Source organism: Condylura cristata, unplaced genomic scaffold (assembly GCF_000260355.1).
Source record: "Condylura cristata isolate star-nosed mole 26May11 unplaced genomic scaffold, ConCri1.0 scaffold00001, whole genome shotgun sequence".
Classification (NCBI taxonomy): domain Eukaryota; kingdom Metazoa; phylum Chordata; class Mammalia; order Eulipotyphla; family Talpidae; genus Condylura; species Condylura cristata.
The window spans coordinates 79,906,412-79,928,332 of NW_004567102.1; the positions used below are offsets into that span (position 1 = coordinate 79,906,412).

At 36.7% G+C, this 21,921-nt stretch overlaps 1 protein-coding gene across 3 annotated transcripts in view; it reads left to right on the forward strand.

The window, feature by feature from the left end:
* The window catches only part of TAB2 (TGF-beta activated kinase 1/MAP3K7 binding protein 2), a 48,063-nt gene that overhangs the window by 22,812 nt on the left and 3,330 nt on the right, over positions 1–21,921 (forward strand). For 2 of the 3 annotated variants that reach the window (XM_012723466.1, XM_012723468.1), the window contains exons 3-6: positions 5,203–6,697; positions 19,086–19,246; positions 19,458–19,551; positions 20,816–20,896. In XM_012723466.1, the coding sequence (XP_012578920.1) occupies positions 5,203–6,697; positions 19,086–19,246; positions 19,458–19,551; positions 20,816–20,896 (1,831 nt within the window). The remainder of the gene's footprint in view (positions 1–5,202; positions 6,698–19,085; positions 19,247–19,457; positions 19,552–20,815; positions 20,897–21,921) is intronic. The other variant, XM_012723469.1, reaches the window with a different exon arrangement.

Consider the following 21,921-nt stretch of genomic DNA (forward strand, 5'->3'; position numbering starts at 1 on the left):
AACTATCAGATTCATGTCATGTGGACAGTTTGATGCTCTAGTGTACATAGAATATAATGATCATAATCAACCAACACATTAAAATGTTACAGTAGCTTATAATCATACCAAAAATGAATCTTAATCACCTTTGGAGGTTGCCAGAGCAACAATTAATTATTCCAAAAATCAGTAAAGGAAAACTGTTTATCCTGCCTTTTCTGTGCTGAGAATAACAAAATAAGACAGCAAGCTCTTTGAGGAAAGATTGCAGCTAATACATGAACAAGGGATTTTATAATTGAGATATCACCATTTTTCAACCCTTAATGAAATAAAGTTTCAAAATAGTGTTGATTGGTAGTTGCTAAAAATCAGTAGCTACATCAAGTTAACAATGTCAGAATCCACTAATCAGCTTTAAGATCACAATAAGACAGACATTGTCCTTCTTTACATGATGCTGTAAGAAATAGACCCTGTAAATGTTTTCACCAAGAATGCCTGCACGAAGCTGCCCACACATACTAACCACATAGCTTACTAAACAGGATAACACCAAAGGGTCTCCTCTGCCAGCCAAAATGGGCAATCCCACCGGGAAGTGATCAAGTTTGCAGTGAACAAATAACTAGAAAATTTTAAAAAGAGGGTGGGATTAATCATTTTAAGAAACCTTAGAGTCATATCCACCAAATAGACTATATGGAATTTGTTAAGATCCTAATATAAATTAAAAAGGTGTTTGTGACATCATCAAGGGACTTTTAACACTGTTTGTATATTAAGTGATACTAAAGTATTGATTATTTTAAGATATGATAGTGACTTTTAAGTTGTGTATCGTACAGATGAAAACAAAATAATGTCTGAGGTATGCTTTAGTTGGGCTGAGATGTAGCTCAGACATAACTTTGGATAAAAAATTATTTGCCATATATTGATACTGTTTCAGGTGGGTAATGAATACAGAAGAGTTTATCATATTTACTATATTATCATATGTATAAAATTTTCTAAAAGTTTTATACTAAAAAATACATTTCCTTTTATCCTACTGTAGTCTTACAAAGCATAAGTTCTTTCATGTTTTTCTAATAAACAGTGCTGTCTAGGGCCCTCCCTGGTGGCGCAGCAGGTTAAGCACCGCACTAAGCAGCTAAAACCACCTCAACATGGGTTCAATCCCCACCCTGGAGGTGATCCCCTATGTCAAGACAGACCTCTCCTTACCCACCTGCTGCTCTCCTCAGCAGTGTACTTCAGCAATCTATCTGTTCTGCTCCCCACTCTGTCTCTGGTGAATTATTTCACCGCCCCTGCACTTCTGGCCTGTACCCCAGTTCTGTTTGCATAAATAGATAAATTTTTAAAAAAAAGTGCTGTCTAGAATGTATAATATAAGGATATGGATTATGCAGCGGTGAGACTAGAACATTAAATAATCAGATTATGAAAGAATGAATGGAGGGGTTTTTGAGAGCTCAAGAGAATTAGGCAGGGAAATTTGTAAATGTGACTATCACCTTTTAAAGGAACAATTAATTCAGATTCGGTAGGAAATACATATTTTAGTTTGGGAATATTGACAGAAGATGAGACAATGGGTCCTTTATGAGCTTTGACTTAGGGAGAATTTAGTAGGAATAGCAATAAAGTTGGCTTGAAGCAAAGAATATCAACCAGATTTAACAAAAGGTTATTAATTATAATACAGAATAATAAAATTGGAAAACCAGTATATTTTTTCGGATGTATGAGTAGGATAAAAGGATTTTTACAGCATGAGACATTTGAACTCTTGGCCTGGGAACAAGAGAAATGTCAGGCCTTGTGTGTTAACTTTTTCTTTTGTAGTACCTGTTCAAAGAGTGTGGCCTGTCGTTTCTTTTTCTTTTTTATTTTGTTTATTTAATAATCTTCATTGGGACATACCACACACTGGCTTAGGGGTCTAGGCTCATATCTATTCAGATGCATGTTAACCACAGCAGGTTTACTGCCAGAGCCCCAATAATCTCCACCCTAGAATCCATTGCCCCACTCACTCCCAATCCCCATCCCCCACTGCCCCTCTAGCAGCAGTTCTGCAATCAGAGATCCAGAGTGTGGTTTGGGTTAGTTACGACTGGGCCGCATGCAAGTGAAATCATCGGTAATTTGTCTTTCTCCTTCTGACTTCTCTTAGCATAAATGCCTATGATCTCTTAACAAGACTTCAAGATGCCTTTTCAGTTCAGTTTTCCTCTTTTAGGCTACTAATCTTCCAAATCCTCTTTGAATTATTGTTCTTTTATGTAGCCAAGCTGTATTGACTAATAATATGTAGATTTTCATAATTTGTTTCCACTCTCATAGAATCATTATTGTTTGTCTTCTAACAGGTCTTTTTGAGAAAGGTATTCCCTATTTAAATACCAATAGATTTAACTTATGCAGACACCCTTTGTGTCTATTTCTCTGTTCATTTATGTTCAGTGACTCTCCTCTTTGCTTATAAGATCTGAGCTCTAGTGTGACTTTACTGTTAACAGGCTGCCTTTCTAACAATTTGTTCTACAAAATTCCCAATACAAACCTTTAACTCCAGGCAAATCTGTACCAGTCACCTTACTTAGAATATGTTTTTACTTACTGTCACCTGTCTGTCTACTCACCAAGAATTTTGTTCTTTCCAAATCCTCCTTGTATGTTCTGTGAACATACATCTCTCATTAACAGTCCTTTCTATAGTTGCCTACAATATTCTCTGTTGAACTTTAGTATCAATATATTTGGCATCTAATTATTACTTGACACATACTCTTGCTTTAGTAATATTACCCTTCTAAAAATCCTAATTGAACTGTAGTCTTCTCTAAGGAAGGTTTGACTTTATGTATCACTATCTTCCACAGTTAATAGAGAGGTGTGTATATTGTCAGCATTCAGGAACTACCTTTATTGATGATTTATAAATGGTGGTTAGTTATTCTCTTTCAAGGATTCTTTAGAAACAATCTGGTTGATTTTATGGTTTTTTTTTTTTTCAGGAGTAGATTTGTATACTTTTATCATATGTAAAGACAGAGTATGGAGGTTACCTTGAACTTATATTTCATAATATATGTCTCTTTAACACAAGTTAATATAAAGCATGTAAGGAATTGAGATGGTATTGTTATGAATTTTAGAACTTTTTAAATTTAGATTAAATACAGATGTTTTAAAGGTCTTCGGTTTAAAAGAAAAAAACTGTTTAACAGTTGGATATGCAGAGTATTTATACAATAATACAATTGACTTTTCATATCTGAGGGCACATCTGCAGTTTCATCTGTGGATCACAATCTATACCATGGATAACTCTGTACTGAACATGTACACTTTTTCCCCTTGCCATTATGCCCTAAAAATTCAGTGTAACAACTATTTATATAGCATTTATGTTGTACTAGCTATTAAGAGTAATTAATTTTTTTTAAGATTTTTATTTGTTTATGCATACAGAAGTGGGGTGCAGGGGTGGTGAGAAGATTCACCAGAGACAGAGGTGAGGAACAGAACAGGTAGATCAATGAAATACACTGCTGAGGGGAGCAGCGGGAGGGTCAGGAGAGGTCTGCCACACCATGTGGTCACCTCCGGGGCAGGCGGGGATCGAACTCACACTGAAGTGGCTTTAGCTTCTTAGCACTGTGCTTTAACCCGCTGCACCACCAGGGAGGGCCCAAGAATAATCTAATTTAAATGTTTAAAATACTTGGGAAGATCTGTGTAGGTTTCATGTGAATACTGCTTTATTAAGAGCCTGAACATCCATCGCATTTGGTATCCTGGCAGACGATGTCCTAGGACCAGTCCCTCACAGAGAACAAGAGAGGGTTCTGTGTGCTATTCTGTCCAACATTCAAACTGCTCTTTATTAATCAGATCTCTTGTTAATTTATTAATGAATTTTTCTTCCTTCTTTGTTAATTTTTGGCAGTCTAGTATTTCTCCCCACAGGTGCAATGACCATAGTTGTACCCCACCAAATCACTGTTGTCTCAAACTGTAGTCCTTTCTGCTCTTCTCCTACTGCATTTTCACTTCTCCACTCTTTTTCCTTTTTCTTCTCTCCTCGTGGGTGCCTCAGATCTCTGATCAGCTTTTAAGGTTTGTCTTTGAGCATTTGTCCAACCCTATTTTTAATTAGTTTGTAATTTACTAAATTTTAATGAATTCATCTTACTATAAAATAGCTCCTAACCAGAATAATGACTTGGTTTACTTTTAGCTATTACTTATTGGAGAATTATTGTATTACCTTACTACTGTAAACCCTTAATTTGGTCATTTGCATAAAAAAAGTTCTCAAATGAAAGGGTTCAAATATATCTTCTCTGTTAAAATTAGATTAATCACATCACAATTTTTTTTTCATTCATCATTTTTCATTTTTGTACAATATTTGATTTCACCCCTCAGGTATAGTCCCCATAATTCACCCATCACCACAGCACCAGTGAACTACCACCATAATCCCTTGTACTTTTCCCACCTATGTTTGAACCCTTTGCCCTTCTTCTCATCCCTTGTTGTGTGCTTCAGATCTATGATTTGTTTGTAAGTTTTGTCTTTGTCCTGACCTTTTGTTCGGTTTCTCTGTTTTCCTCCTATAAGTGAAACCATCCAGTATTTTTCTTTTTCCTTTTAACTTGTTTCTCTTAGCATAATCTCTTCTGGTTCCATCCATGTTATTGTAAATGGCATGAGTTTGTCTTTTTGATTGCTGGGTAATATTCTGTTGTGTATCTTCTTGGTTTGGGGCATTTAGGTTGTTTTCATATCTTCACTATTATAAATCCTGCTACAATAAAAATAAGGGTGCAGCTTTCCTTTTGAATTAGTGTTTTTGTGTCTTTCGGGTAGATTCCTGGTAGTGGAATCACTGGGTCATGTGGTAGATCCACATTTAGTATTTTGAAGTGCTTCACACAAACTTTCCATAGTGGTTGGGCCAATCTGCAGTCCCACCAGCAGTGTAAGAGGGTTCTTTTTTCTCCACAACCTCATCAGCATTTGTTGTTGCCAGTTTTTTAAATATGGGCCATTCTCACTGGTATGAAATAATGTATCTCATTGTGATTTTCATTTGCATTGCCCTGATGATAAGGCATTACATAATATTTAAATAGTGATAAGAAAATAAGCATTAGCTTCTGGCTGTTAACATCAACCTGTTGTTATTTTGTTTTATAGAATAATAATAACCTGGATGCCTGCTGTGCAGTTCTCTCTCAAGAGAGTACAAGGTATCTTTATGGTGAAGGAGACTTGAATTTTTCGGATGATTCTGGAATTTCTGGTCTACGCAATCACATGACTTCTCTCAACTTGGACTTGCAGTCACAGAATGTTTACCACCATGGAAGAGAAGGAAGTAGAATGAATGGAAGTAGGACTCTGACGCACAGCATTAGCGATGGACAACTTCAGGGTGGTCAGTCTAATAATGAACTGTTTCAGCAAGAGCCACAGACAGCACCAGCTCAAGTTCCTCAAGGCTTTAATGTTTTTGGCATGTCCAGTACATCTGGTGCTTCAAATTCAACACCACACCTTGGATTTCACTTAGCCAGCAAAGGAACATCTAACCTTTCTCAGACTCCCAGATTTAATCCCATTATGGTTACATTAGCCCCAAATATCCAGACTGGTCGTAATACTCCTACATCTTTGCACATACATGGTGTACCTCCACCTGTACTTAACAGTCCACAGGGAAATTCTATCTACATTAGGCCTTATATTACAACTCCTAGTGGTACAACTCGACAGACACAGCAACATTCTGGCTGGGTATCTCAGTTTAACCCCATGAACCCTCAGCAAGTGTATCAACCTTCACAGCCTGGTCCCTGGACTACTTATCCTGCATCTAATCCTCTGTCACATACCTCAGCCCAGCAGCCAAATCAGCAAGGCCATCAGACCTCTCATGTCTACATGCCCATCAGTTCTCCTACTACTCCACAACCACCTACGATTCATTCATCTGGTAGCTCTCAGTCTTCTGCCCACAGCCAATACAACATTCAGAATATTTCAACAGGACCTCGAAAAAACCAGATTGAAATCAAACTTGAACCCCCACAAAGAAACAGTTCTTCAAAATTGCGTTCTTCTGGACCTCGAACCTCCAGCAGTTCCTCTTCCGTCAACAGCCAGACCTTAAGTAGAAATCAACCCACTGTTTACATAGCTGCCAGTCCCCCAAATACCGATGAGGTGATGTCCCGTAGTCAACCTAAGGTCTATATTTCAGCTAACGCCTCCACAGATGAGCAGGTCATGCGGAATCAACCTACCCTCTTCATTTCCACAAACTCTGGAGCATCTGCTGCCTCCAGGAATATGTCTGGGCAAGTGAGCATGGGTCCTGCCTTTATTCATCACCACCCACCCAAAAGTCGAGCTATAGGCAATAACTCTGCAACTTCTCCTCGAGTGGTGGTCACACAACCCAATACAAAATATACTTTCAAAATTACAGTTTCTCCCAATAAGCCCCCTGCCGTTTCACCAGGAGTGGTGTCCCCTACCTTTGAACTTACAAATCTTCTAAACCATCCTGATCACTATGTAGAAACAGAGAATATTCAGCACCTCACGGACCCTACGTTAGCACATGTGGATAGAATAAGTGAAGCACGGAAGTTGAGTATGGGATCTGATGATGCTGCCTATACACAAGGTAATATTAACGAAGGTGGGGTCCTTTTCCATGCTGGGCTTTTTGATGTCCCCTTGATTTCACTTGAGAAATGGATTTCAGTGTTATTATTTCACCTTTTAAATGTTACCCAAATAATTTATGCTCTCTTAACCTCTGAGAGTCTTCATTAAATTTTGAATTTCAATTTTATATTCATGCAATTTAAAGATTTGGGGTTTTTTTATTTTAATTGTTTATTGAAGTAACGTTGCTTTTACAACACTGTATGTTCTAGTTTAGAGGTTCACACCTCTACAAATATATGTTACCGCATACCATGCTCTTCACCCAACCATCAATATTCCTTCACCATAGTACCCTCAGCACCCTTCTTACCTTCCTCTCAGCCCCTCACTCTCCTTTGTGGTGGCCCCAGTTCTGCAGTCAGTTAACTTATGGTTTGAGTGGCAGTTATCAGATCTTCAGAATAATCAACTGGTCGGCTGGTTGATCTTCTTAGTATTTGTCACTTTCTTTTCAGTTTTTGTCTTTCCTATGGTGATGCTGACTTTTCCTTTAAAATTTCTGCATGTAAAAATTCATCAAGACACACATTTTTAATAATAGGTTAGGGGACTACCACAGTAAATCTGCCTCCTTTGACCAGAATTACTCTATCTGAAAACTAGAGCTTTCTCTTATTTTTTATAATGGATTGTTAGTCTTATTTTATATCAAAGTCTAGATTGCTGCATCCTAGAATAATTTCTTTTCAAAAAAAATCTTTAATAATGTAGTAGTTTATTTTTAAATCATTTTGTGCCTTTTATCCATCTCAGTTGTAATCCCCGTGGGCTTCCCATCACCAAATCACCCGTGTGCCATCACCATAGTCCAGTGCACTCCCTGCCCCCCATTTTTGACCCTATTCCCCACTCCACCCCCGTAAAATGTCTCTGGTATATAGTTCATTATTATTATTTTTTCCCCCTGATCCCTTACACTCCTGCTATGAGTGAAACCATCTGGTATTTTTCTTTTTCTCTCTGGCTTATTTCACTAAGCAATGTCCCTACAGCGCCATCCATGTTTCTGCAAAAGGCACAAGTGTATCCTTTTTGTGGGTCCTAAAATAATTTAATTCAGAGAAATTTGAATCCGTTTCATGTTATTTGTCTGTTTTATTTCAAATTGTGATGTTAGCTTTAAATTGATCTCACTTGATTATACATTCCAGAAATATATTGGTGCAATACTAGGTTATATCTGTTAATTCATTTAGATAAGTAGAGAAATGTCTGTGCTCATGTCTATTGACATAGGTTTGTAAATTAACCATAGGGGCCATAGAATGATGACATGTCTTAGTCATCTTTGTATCCCAAGGAATTGTTCAAGCACTGTAGACTAGAAGATGTTTGATCTTCATCCTCAGGCTCATGTAGACCTTAAAATAGTGATTTAAGAGCTTTTTGTAGAGATCTGGTTGTTTTGGCTGATTTTGTTTTGAAGAGTCACATTCTAGTGATTCTGAACCCATTCTGGTACCCTTGAACTTCTGTAATCATCTAGTGAAGCTTTCAAAAAATAGCAGTAGGCCCTCCTTGGCGGTTCATCGGTTTAGGACGCAGCCCTCCAAGCTGGCCACAACCACTCTAGTGCATGTTTGATCTCCAGCACCAGAGGTGACCCACATGGCACAGCAGACCTCTCCTGACCCGCCCACAGCTCCCCTCAGCAGTGTACTTCGTCGATCTGCCTGCTCTGCTCCCCACTCTGTCTCTGGTGAATCTCTTCTCACTGCCCCTGCATCTCTGGCCTGTACCCCAGTTCTTTATGTCCAAATAAATAAACTTTGCAACGAAACAGAAACCAAAAATAGAAGTGTCCAGAACTCAGCTCATACTAAATCTGTTAGTCTCTAAATAGTGAAAGCTTCTGCCCTCTTTTTCATCTTTGTTAGTTCCAACCTCTCACCTGTCTGTTTTTTCACTTCTTTACTCAGAGAAGTGAGATCAAAGCCTCTAAGCTCAGTTCTTGTATGTCTTTTCTTTTTTCTATCTATAGTATTTATCCCCTAGATTATTCATTCAGCCTCATAGCTTTAAATATTATTTTATATGCTAATAACCCGCAAATTTGCAATTTTAAGCTGAACTTGGTCCCTGAATTTAAAGTCAGGTCTCTCTCTTTTTTTTTTAATAAAGATGTATTTATTCATGCATACAAAACTGGAGTACAGGCCAGAGGTGCAAGGGTAGGTGAGAGGAACTCATGAGACAGTGGGAAGCAAAACAGGCAGATTCAGAAGTACACTGCTGAGGGAAGCAGCAGGGAAACAGGAGAGGTCTGCTGTGCCGTGTGGGTCAGCTCCCTGGCCCGGGATAGAACTGGTGCTGTGTGGCTGCTGCTAGCTTTGTGGTGCTGCATTCGCTTATTTGAATAGCCATGTGTTATTTATTATGTCTGAAACAGCTTCTGATGCTGCCCCACCCCACACTGTGTTCTTCCTGTGATCACATGGGATATTGACCCCATCTTACATAATGACAGCTTAGTTTTTTTTTTTTTAGTGATTAGGCAACACCTTCAGCTCCTTCTGTCTTTCATATTTCACATCTCATTTGGCAGTAAATTCTGTCAACTCAAACCTGAACCGTGTATCAAAAATTTCTCTCCCTGTCATCCCTTCTTAGTCACCACTCAGTCTGAGCCACCATCTTCTCTTAAATGTTGTTTCACCTGTGCCTCTTTATGGTCTTGCCTAACGACCAGGAAGATGTTGTTTAAAAATAACAGATCAGGCCCTCCCTGGTGGCGCAGTGGGTTAAAGCACAGCACTAAGAAGCTAAAGCCACTTCCACATGCGTTCGATCCCCGCCTGCCCCGCGGTGACCCACATGGCGTGGCAGACCTCTCCTGACCCGCCCGCTGCTCCCCTCAGCAGTGTACTTCGTCAATCTGCCTGTTCTGCTCCCCACTCTGTCCCTGGTGAATCCTCTCACCCTCCGCATCTCTGGCCTGTACCCCAGTTCTGTATGAATAAATAAATCTTTAAAAAATAATAATAATAACAGATCAATCACCCCTCTGCAAATGATGGTTGACTTTCACTCAGTAAAAGCTACAAAGCCTGCCATTATGACCTGCGCCCCCTCCCCATCTTCTCCTTTTACGTATACTTCACTCCTTTGTTCTAGCTCCGTTGATTTTCTTATCCTTCTTTAAAGGTGGAAGGCATACATTAGGGCTTTGGACTTGCTATTCACTCTGTCTAGAAATCTCTTCTCCCAGAATCCACAGTGAACTCCCTCAGTCCCTTCAAATCTTTACTCAAGAAATCACCTTTTCAGTGACACTATATCTAGTCTCCCAGTCCAAATGCCCTCCTCATCCTCGACCCCCAGACCATGTCCCTTCTCTCCACTCATGTTAGTGTAAGGGGGGAAAGTCAGTAGCCTAATAGTAAGGTATATGATACCTGCTGAAAGCTTAGTAGGTGGTAGGCACTGTTCTCAGAGTTCAGTTCTCACAGTCAACTGTTAAATAAGCTGTTAAATAAGTATTATTCCTGTTTTCAGGTTAAAATCCTTACAGATAGGTTAGGTCCCAAAAAGCAAGTGACATAGTCAAGATTCTAACCTAGGAAGTTAATAGCAGAATCCACAGTCTTAATCTCTACACTGATGTCTGTCCAGATTTTCAAAATTAACCCTATGGGAAAATGTACTGTGTTTCTCTTACGATAATGTGCCCCCACTGCTAAGACCAAATGTACCTCAGTTGGAGAAGCTTGAGGCTAAAAAATCATTTAGTAAAAATAAGCATAAGACAGCAATAAAAGGAAATCGTAGTGTGCAAATAACTTAAAACAGTAAAGTAATAGCCTGGTTTAGGTATTGGGAGCATCTTCTAAAGGTACCTACCTGAAGGTTAAAAAAAAAATGCTCCTGAGTGAAGGCTCTGGTTCAAAAGCCTATCAAGAAAGCAGGGTGCCCCAGAACTGACCACTCAGATTACTTCTCTGACAACTTTCAGGTGACAATAACAGCCTTGACTATTTTCTTTAAACATACCTACATACACAGGGGATTCCATAACTTTCACAAGGCAATGCTCCCTTGTTTATATTATGTGCTTGTATGCTGTATTCGCCTGCGTACTTTCTGTGACCTTCATCTCGTTTCTTTGTTTACCGTGGGGCTGGATCATTTATGATGTTGACTCATGTGTGATGCTTTACACACCACACTTAATGCAGTAGTAACCAAGATGACCCAGATAAAACTCATCCTTAAGCAGCAATCTTTCTGAACTATTTGTAGGGTGTGGATAAGAAAGAGAAAAGAAATAGTTGTCTTCTACAGTGAAACATCTTTTTCTTGGAACATACTGTTTCAGAGTAAGGAAGTAAATTGAACCAGGTAGTAGAATTACAGGAAAATGTTTCTCACATTGAAGAAGAAATATTCATAAATAAATTTGTTGGTGACCAAGATGTGGGGCTTTTTTGGTTTTTTTATTTTTTGGTTTATATTTTATGTAATATTTGACATTTAAAAATACAATAAAATTTTTCAAAAGCGAGAATTTGTTATACAGCCTTCTGCTGTAGAAGTATCAGAAGAAAAAGAGGTATATTGATGAAACTCCTCCCATGACCCTGCTCACTGCCACACCAAGCCACCACACCTAGAGGAAGTAAATGCAGCTGAGTCCTCAAAGTAGTACAGGAATCCAAATGAGTACCCCCAGAAAGTACTACACTTAACAGAAAAAAGGGTTAAGTTAAGTTAGAGAGAAATTTTGTTTTGAACTGTGTTATTATGGAAAAAGTCTCTTAACCTTACCTCCCAAGAAGAGCAAATACAGATGTTAAACTTGCTAACAGCAGTAGGAAGATTCTGGCCAGGTAACATTTTCCCCCTTAAGTCATGTCCCTTAACTGTCTAGTGTCTGAAAAGTAACATAAATACTTTCTCCATTATTTTGAGAATTTGATATTCTCTTCCCATTCATAGAAGTATGCTTTTTGTAATGCTGGTAACTTTTATAGGTATGAACAAAATACTTCACTCATTCAGACCAGTTTTTTCATCATGGAAGGGCAAATGGGCTGCTTTCTATATTTAGCTATAATGGTAGAAGCGCTTACCAAATTAACTCTGCTGCCAAAAGTGAGTTCTCATACTTCATTGTCTCTAAGAAATCCATCTGTCATGGTTTGACTGCTGAGCTGCATTTTTTTAAAATAGCGTGCATGTGAAGCCATAAGGGTTTTCAGCAGTACTTCCCCCCAGTCATATTTACTGTCATATTTTAAGCAGATGCCTTGACTTTTGAACCTAAAATAGAAGATTGTGAGATGAAAATAAGCTTCTTAGGTGTTGTATTTCTTTTTCCTTGCCATTTTTTTCAACAATGCTTCTTTCCAAAATAGACAGCTTGTCTAGTTAATAAGATTTAATAAAAATGCTAATATGGTGACCTAAATTGAGTGGGCTAGATATTCTTTTCAAAAGGAATTACAATTTAAATTAGTTCAATTTTTTTAATTTGCACCTCAACTTTATTTTGTGCATCTGAGGATTGAAAATGCCTTTTTTCGAATATCAACTCAGTATGTTACATTAAAAGTTACATTAAGATTGACACTAAACCATTTAAACAATTTTTTTTTCAAATCAAGTCACTTCCCAAGGACATTCTCACTACTAAGACTAACTAACTAGCTTTTTAATTTGGAATAAATCTCATTGCTGGGAGATGTTAAAAGTCATCCAGAGATTGGGCCCTCCCTGGTGGCGCAGCGGGTTAAAGCACAGCACTGAGAATCTAAAGCCGCTTCCTCATGAGTTCGATCTCCGCCTGCCCCGGAGGTGACTACATGGCGCGGCAGACCTCTCCTGACCCGCCCGCTGCTCCCCTCAGCAGTGTACTTTGTCGATCTGCCTGTTCTGCTCCCCACTCTCTCTGGTGAAGCCTCTCACCGCCCCTGGGCCTCTGGCCTGTACCCCGTTCTGTATGCACAAATAAATAAATCTTTAAAAAAAAAAAAAAAGTCATCCAGAGGTTATCCCTAGACGTTGTCTAGTCCACTAGCCATCCAACACGTGGTCCTGCAGGATCTTGGGAAGTATGAAATCTGTCCTCCTCTTGATCACATCAGGAGCAACAAGGTATCTCCTAACGTAGAACATTCCACTTTTTAGGAACTCTGCCCACTAGAAAGTTATTTCCTATGTTAAGTTATTCTCTTTAAAAAGTATTATGGAAAAAAAAAAGTATTATGGAAATAGTACAAGTGTGCGGTAAAAGAAACTACCAAAAAATTACAGGAAAAGTGGTCCTTCTTTCAGCCCTCAATCTCTCTTCTCCCTCCTGCCCTCCGAGGACTGAACTGTGAGCTGCAGTGTCCATTAGCAGTCTTTGTTCTCTCTGTAGGCACATGGACCCACACTTGATTTCGTGGGGACTCACTGCATGTATTAATACATGGGATTATATAATGGATACATTCTCTACAACATAAATAACAAACATTGGCAATATAGTTTATTGTTTTGTTTTTGCTGTATCATAGGTCAGCAAAATCTATTTCATTCTTTTAAAAAAAATTTAGTTACCATTTTAACAGCTTTTTTGAGATATAGTTAACATCCTACGCAAGTCACTCACAGTTTGTAAGTAAGTGATTTTAGCATCGTCACATGTAGCTATCACAACCAGTATCGGAACATTTTCATCACTTTAAAAAGAAGTCTCATAGATACATAAAAAGAAGCCTTTAGAAAACATCACCTCTCATCCCACCTAGCTACTTTCTGTCTTTGTAGATTTACATATTTTGACCTCATCATATAAATGGAGTTACATATATAAGATATGGCAATGTTGTGACCTTTTTCATTTAACATGAAAGTTTTAAAAATGCGTCTTTGTTGTAGCATGCGTTGCTACAGTCCTTTTTTACAGCCAAATAATATGCCACTGTATGTTATATATACATACTGTGTTTATAGTAGGTACACACATTTAATATACATGTTTATATATGTAATATACATTTTGTTCATCAATTGATGGGATATACAGGTGGTTTCCATCTTCAGCTATTATGAATAATGTGGCTGTAAACATTCACATTTGTTTTTGTGTGGATCTTTGTTTTTATTTTACTTGACTATATACCTAGAAGAGGAATATGAGAGTTCTACTATCATTGAGGAGCTGCCAGATTGTTTTTCAAATGACTCTACCATTCTGCATTCCCACCAGCAGTGTATGAGGATGTTATTATCTTCATATCCTCACTTCTTACTGTCTGATTTTGATTCTCACTTTTCTACTGTAGGGTTATGAGGTGGTATCTCATTGTGGGTTTTCTCTGTATATTTCTCTGATGGCTAATAATATCAAGGATCATTTCATGTGATTATTGACCACCTGTATATTTGAAGAAATGCCTATTTGTATTCTTGCTTTCTTTACCAAAAAAAAAAAAAAAAATGGGCCACTGTCTTGATGATTGAGTTACGTTAGTTCTTTATACATTCTAGATTTAAATGTCTTGGCAATTATTTTCTTCTAGCCTGTGAGTTAATTTTTTTTTATACTGTCCTTTGAAACTCCACAAAGTTTTTACTATTGCTGCAGTGTTTTCTTTTTCTTATTTTTCTTTTTTTGGGTGTCATATCTGCAAACCAATTGTTAAACTCAAGGTTATGAGGATTTACAAATCCCCATGTTTTCTCCTGTGAGTTTTATACATTTAATGCTTAATGTTTGTTGCAGGATCTGATTTCACACTATCCTTGAAATCTCAAAATAGCTGAAAACATCGGATGATTTATTTTAAAGAGGAATTGCTGTTAGATTCCCTGGTGACTCGGTCTTCAAATAACTGACCATTATTTTGTAGGATCTTAAAATAGATATCACTGCTTGTCAGCAGTTGCAGTCTAGAAAGAAAATTCTTGATTTATTTTAGAAATTGACATTGTACTTTCTTAGGTACAGTTACTTAGGCATGTACCTGTCTTAGACATATAAAATTGTCGTGGTGGACAAAAATTTAAAAGGTACTAGAAATAAGTTCTTATATTTCCCAGGGTCAAATTTCTTCTTTTAAAGACTAAAATCTTTGTATCCATATGGTAAATTTTCCAATAGCAAAGTCTTTAATATAATTATACTGTAGTAGACCTAAAGTTAGTATAACTAACACCATCTGGAAACTTAAGTGTGTTTTTCTATTATAAATAAATTTAAGTAAGAAATTGTCTCCTTTATTCATTGGGAGCTGGAAAAGGTTGGATAAAAACCAAGTTACAAAAAATGCGTATAAAACATCTAGAATCCTAAGAGAGTGGTTTAAGAGCTCTATTTAAATTCTCTAGTAGTTACTTTAGTAACCACAAGGGGGAGTAGTGTGCTTAAATTAGCTGTACCATTAAAATTTAATTTTAACTGAAAAAGAACTTAAAAGGTACTGATTATTTTCTCCTTCTGTTTTTAAGAGAACAAGATAGGTGAGTTTAAAAAGTTTAAGAAGTCAATTTATGATCAAGATGCTCAGTCACCACTTATTTCCTTGGGAAATCTAGTTTATAATAAAGCCACCCAGCTGCAGTGCCAGCAGCCCAAAAGTCTTGGCATAGTTGAAAACTTGTAAATCTTGCTAAGTGAAAATAGTAAAATGAAATATTCGAGTAGACTTTAAACCTCAAGTTTTTCTTTTATCGGTATTTCTGTATCTTGGGATTATTATTCATGTTAAATCACTGTTGCCATTTTATATTTATCAAGAAGCTACAGTTTCTATGATTTATACTAGATATCAAGTGATACAAACTACAGATACCAGGTGATACAAACTGACTCTCAGGAAGCTTAAGTTCTAATTTAGAGATTAACTGAATAGTGAAAAATCTAAAATGCTGAATTTTTCCATCTGTAATATAAAGATTCCCCTTTCATATAATGATGTATAATTACATGTTAGTTACGTGTAAAGTTATATGTAAAGTTACTTGGTATATGTAAACTCCTGAATAATACATACATTCCCTTAACTTTGTCCCTTTCCTTTACACTTCACTCATGGTGTTTATTTATTTATTTATTATTGCCCTTTGAACAGGAAGTATAGAAAAAAATAACTTAAGTTCCATTGCTTTTCAAATTATCTTGAATTCCAGTGGTAAAATTTTAATTATGATTTTTGGCTTCATAACTAAAATAACACTTCAGTACAAACATTATTTATACACTGCAGCACCAGTCTTTACCTGTGGCATATTATGAGCTAATTACCTGTGTATGATGGGAATAATGTTATCAAAGTACATGTTCATGTATATGTTCTATACTATACATATTGCTCCCATAGTCATAATGATAGGGTTTTTTCTACTCCTTGTTCTGCATTCAGTGGGCGCTGTCATTTTCTCCCTTCAGCACTGGGAAATCGCCTGATGATGCCCAATTTTCCTGTTGTCTCTTTTTATCACCTGAAATACTGATAAGACCAAAAAAATGGGTTTATTTTAAAGTCTCCTTGAATGTTCAAATTGAGTATTTTTCACTGCAATTTATTAGGTGCCCACCCTGGACCACCCTTTTTTTTTTTCTTACCACACCGTTGGTGTATTCCACTCCTTTGTCTTTATATTCTACAGTAGAAAAAAGTTCCTTAATTTTTGTCCAAACCGATGTATAAAATTCTCATTTCAACAGTGATGTTTTAATTTCTAAGAACTATTTCTTCAATTCCTTATTCATAACAGATTACTATTTTATGAGTACACTGTTGGTCTCACCTTTCTTAAAGACATCAGTTAGAACTTAAGTTCTCATCTCTTTCCTGAATTGTCTCCACTGAATCTAGGTTTAGTCTTTCTCTTGGATTATCTGAATCTGTTGGTTTTTCACATGTCAGATGTTCCTGAAGTGTTTGGTAATCCTTGCCTTTTGGTTCCTATTTAAGAATAAAGGACTATGAAGGTTCACTGAAAGTACTTTATAAGGAAGAGACACTTGTCACTTGGCAAACTGCCTTTGATGAGTGAGGAGCCAGCTGCTACAGCACCATCCCCACTACCTATAGTTCTTTGTTATTGGAGACCAGCTTGAAAATGTGTATTTAGGGAGACCTTAACAATAAACAGCTGGCTTTGTGCAAGGTGGACACAAGTTGACTATACCATAAACAGATACCCAATTCATCACCTGCTTTCTGGCCCAATTCTCACTCTGCCTCCTGGTGTACCTGCATTCTCCTATGTCTGGAACCCCTTTAGTTTCTAGAGGGTAACTTGGCCACCTTACTGTGTGTTTGCCCTCCTGGTATAGGAGACTATTTTTCTTCACCTTCATTAGTCTATGCCATTTCATCAGCTGTCGGTCTTTGGAAACTTGTTAAAATCTTTTGTCCATTAATTGCCTCCTTCTGTTCATTGCTAGATTGTACCAGTTTTGTTCTTCTGTCATTTTCATGGCGTTTCAGGAAATATAGACTTTATAATATAAATGCAATGCTAGGTCAAACATCTTTAAATTGGTTCTTGAGGTTGGCTTTTAAAGTCCACATTAGTCTATATATGAACAACAGGAATGAAGGGAATATCCCCCCTTCAGCTTACCCACTGAAGTCTGTGTAACAAGTCATCCCTTCTCCTGTGCTAATACTTACGACTAGATTGTACATAAGCCTAATTATTCTGTACATGTGGTTGCTATGATTTTGCAAATAATAGTTCCTTCATATAGCAAAACAAAACATAAAAACGAGGACAGGGTCTTGCTGGTGCCTCAAGGGATTAAGTCTTCGCACTCTCACACTATCAGCAGCCACTGCAGCATGAGTTCAGTCCCAGGCTGAGGAGGTGACCCACCTGCTGCTTCCCTTAGCAGTGTATTTCAGTGGATCCATCTGTTCCACTCCCTCATCCTGTCTCTCCCTCTCACCTCCCTCTCCCCACACAACTCTGGCCTACACCCCAGTTCTTGTATGCATAAATAAATAAAATAAATCTTTTTAAAAAAAAGCACAGGCCCTCCCTGGTAGCGCAGCGGGTTAAAGCACAGCACTGAGAATCTAAAGCCGCTTCCACGTGAGTTCCATTCCCACCTGCCCCGGAGGTGACCACATGGCGCAACAGACCTCTTCTGACCCGCCCGCTGCTCCCCTCAGCAGTGTACTTCGTCGATCTGCCTGTTCTGTTCCCCACTCTGTCTCTGGTGAAGCCTTTCACCGCCCCTGAGCCTCTGGCCTGCACCCCAGTTCTGTATGCACTTATAAATCTTAAAAAAAAAAAAGCACACAGTAATGAGGGATTTCCCCTCTGTTAAAGTTATTTCCATAGCAGAAATGTTGCTGGAACAGTTGGCATTTGCTTCTGCCTGACGGCCAAGTAGATCACCAGCCTGGGGCTAATTTGATGTGGTAACTTCTCATTCTAAGGGAGACGTCAACTTCAGGTATAATTTTTGACCTCCCTGGGTACATATCAGTTGGGTTTCATAGCCTAGCCTTTTCCTTGTTTTTTAGCTTCACAGAAACTTGAGTGTAGCTTAAAAAGGCTATTGTATTAATCTAACCTGCTTCATCTATTTGACTTTCACATTTTAATTACTATTTTTCATTTTTAGAAGCTGTTGTTTATTTGCAAATCTGCCTGAATTGTAGTAGAATCATCCCAAGATGACTTTCTATAGGAGTAAATTCATGTACCTTCACTTCCGCTCCAGTATCCTAAAGACTGAGGCCCACACTGTCCAGGGATGGAGCACAAGAACATATGCCAATTTTTATGGCTTCGTTAAGTTTCTCAAGCAGTTCATCATTTGTGCTACAAGAATGATTTCTTATTTTCTTTCTTTCAAATCTTGGGAACTATTTTTCACAAATATAATCTAAGAAAATGTAAGAGTTTGATTTCTCTAAATGGTAGCATTTTTACTTTGGAATTTGTACACTTTAATGTTAAAATTCAGAGGGATTGAAATCAATAGATTTAACTTAGCCCACACTCCCGTCTAAAATATCAGTGAGATGATCATATTCGAATACTTTATGCATAGTTCAGTATTAGTCTTTTTGGAATAGAATGACATCTTTTCAGAGAGTCAGATGTGAATCAAATAGTAGTGAGTAGTTAATTGACCAGAGCAAAGCCTTTAAAGAGAGCTAATATGCCAAAAATGCTGTCTTCAGCCATAAAGTAAGTTTATGCCAACCCTTAAAAACAATTATTTGAGTGACATTGCGTGCTTAATTATTTTGAAAGTTTAAACTCACTATGTTTTGTTGTAATGTACTGTTGGGATTTTTGTTACAAAAATATTCATTTGTTTATCCAAGCTTGTTTAAACGTTAATTGATTAAAGTTGTTTTTGTCCTCATAATTACTAATATGTATTGCAGCTCTCTTGGTACACCAGAAGGCCAGAATGGAACGACTTCAAAGAGAACTTGAGATTCAGAAGAAAAAGTTGGATAAACTAAAATCTGAGGTCAATGAAATGGAAAATAATCTAACTCGAAGGCGTCTGAAGAGATCTAATTCTATATCTCAAATACCTTCAGTAAGTTTTACCTTTGTAACTTCTGTACTTAAACATGAAGATAGGCAGTGATCATTCACAAGCATAAGAACTTGACCTAGACTTAATGAAAATTCCTTCCTAATTTCTACTTACTTTTCTGTCCTTACTTTCCTCTGCCAAACTTCACTCTTTTCTAACTAATGACCCAAGAATTCAATGTAGATTCTTCTCATATGGAACTATTTTTCAGCTCGAAGAAATGCAGCAGTTGAGAAGTTGTAATAGACAACTCCAGATTGACATTGACTGCTTAACCAAAGAAATTGATCTTTTTCAAGCCCGAGGTAAAGTTCAGTGCATACTCAGCTAAACTTAATTGTATTTATTTACCAACTCTCTTCCTGTGGCTGAAAACAACCTTTTATATATCGTATTGTTTCAGATTTGACTGTGTAACCAGGTAGTGCTAAGGAATTACTGGCTTATTTTCTATTCCTAACTCCCCCAGATATACATACATACATACACACAGGACTGAGGAGTAATTTGATACATTCTATATCCTTCATACCTGCTTTCATTGAGTATAAAGGGAAATTAGTAGTTACTGTCCGACTATATTGTCAAAACGATGCTTGTATGCATAAGTAGAATCTGTTACAGTAGTAATTAGTAAGGCTAAGATATATGTAATCATAACTTTTTCCTGTTTCCCTTTTTCCTTTTACTTTTTGAGAATCATGCTTTCAAGAACATAATTTTAAAAGCACCGTCACCTTTAAGGCACTGTACTTACTGGTAAAACAGAAAATAAAAATATGAATTACACCTTATAGAACAATGTTAATTCATTAATTACACTTGAGCTATTTAGTGACAAGCAGTATTTGTGTATTGTAGTAAAAAAAAATGTTTATGATTTAATTCAGTTCCATGGACAACTAAAAGGAAGTTTTATAATTAAAAACTAATTTTGAATTTAGGGAAATAATAGAAACATTTAAAATGGAAAAGACAGGAAAGGGATGGAAGCCAACAAAAAGAAGTTCTTAATTACACTTTGGAGAGTATGCCAGAATCCATTAAAATGAAAGATGATTTGTTTTATTTTCTTTTAAAATATTAGTTGTTTCTCTTGAAACATTTGTATAAAATGTCACAATTTAACTTTGTAGGGGAATAAACTGTAATTCTCAAACTTGTTCCTTATCTTTAAGATCTGAACCATTATATTAACATTAATGCAAGTTTTATATATTTTCTTGGGCCAAGCTATTTGCTTAAGACCCCATGTTTGAGGATTTTTTAAATTTTAACTTATTTTAACTTGTCACATTGAACAAGAGTCTAGTTATAATTCTGTTACTGCCATAAATTTTACTTCTTCCCCAGTTTACCACTTAGGACCTCTTTTATGAATACTATACCTACTTGAGCTGTCTTGAAATCCTTACATATAATTTGAGATTAAAGGTACAAAATAAATGAAGACATTTCTCCTTCTTATACTGTGATATTTTTTAGAAAGAAAATATTTGCTTTTTAAAAAATAAAATTAAATCTTTTTGAGCTATAAACATTGATATATTTACTTTTTATATATTTCAGGACCACATTTTAATCCCAGCGCTATTCATAACTTTTATGACAATATTGGATTTGTAGGTCCTGTACCACCAAAACCCAAAGGTTAGTGTGTCCATTAAGTGTGAAAATTGTTACATTTTGAAAAGCAAGATTTTTTAAAATTTTAGTTTTTGCAATCTTCCACTCTAAAATACTTCAGACTTTGGCATTCTTGGTTGGATTTATTAGAAAGAGCGTGTTGTTCCCACTTGCATGCTGGGGTTGGAGAGGACGCACAGTGTAATGTACTCAGCTCGAACAAGAGTCATTCTGCATTCCTGAAACGTCAAGTCTGGGCCAAAAAGATCAGATGCAAAAATTATCTTTCTTTAAAGTTTTAGACAAATGATGAGGAAGACACATTAGGGAAGTTTTTCATGAGTATCCCTTTTTTTTTTTAATTATGTATATTTCTGTAGACTCAAAATACTCTGAATTCCAGATGAATAGCTTTTGAAAGTTATTACCTATCATTTTACATTCTTGATATTCATAGACTATGCATACCAAGCTGTCAGAATACATGTGTGAGTTTTTTACACTAGCTATTAAAATATAGAAATGGCAACAAGAACAAAATGATGTAAAAATAAACTTTAACATTATAAAAACAAAAAAAAATTCCAGGTTAAAAAAAAAAAAAGAAATGGCAACAAGAAAAAAAATAAGTTTTGGTACTGGTTCTTTGGTATGTTAAAGAATGTTTATGTTCTTACTCAGTGTCCTGTTCTCTCTACTCCCTTACTTTTGTTTAACTTAGTTAGGCCTAGCTGTGTATTCATAATTTTTTTTATTTAAGTGTTTATGAACATAGTCAGTTGGAATGTAGTCAACTACTATAGACTAGCTAAAGTGATTTTAGGGCTTAGTTGGCACAATAAGCTTTAGACACTGGATACTATTTGAGAGTTACTAGAATAAAAACACAGTAGCAAAAATTAACTCAAGTTTCATATTCAAGTGAGTTGCCCTAAAATAATTTTACTGTCTTTCAGAACTACAATTTTTCTTACAAAAGGAGTCCTGTTTTGCTTTAAATAACTAGTACTGATATATTAGATGAATAGATTGATCATAATAACAGGATA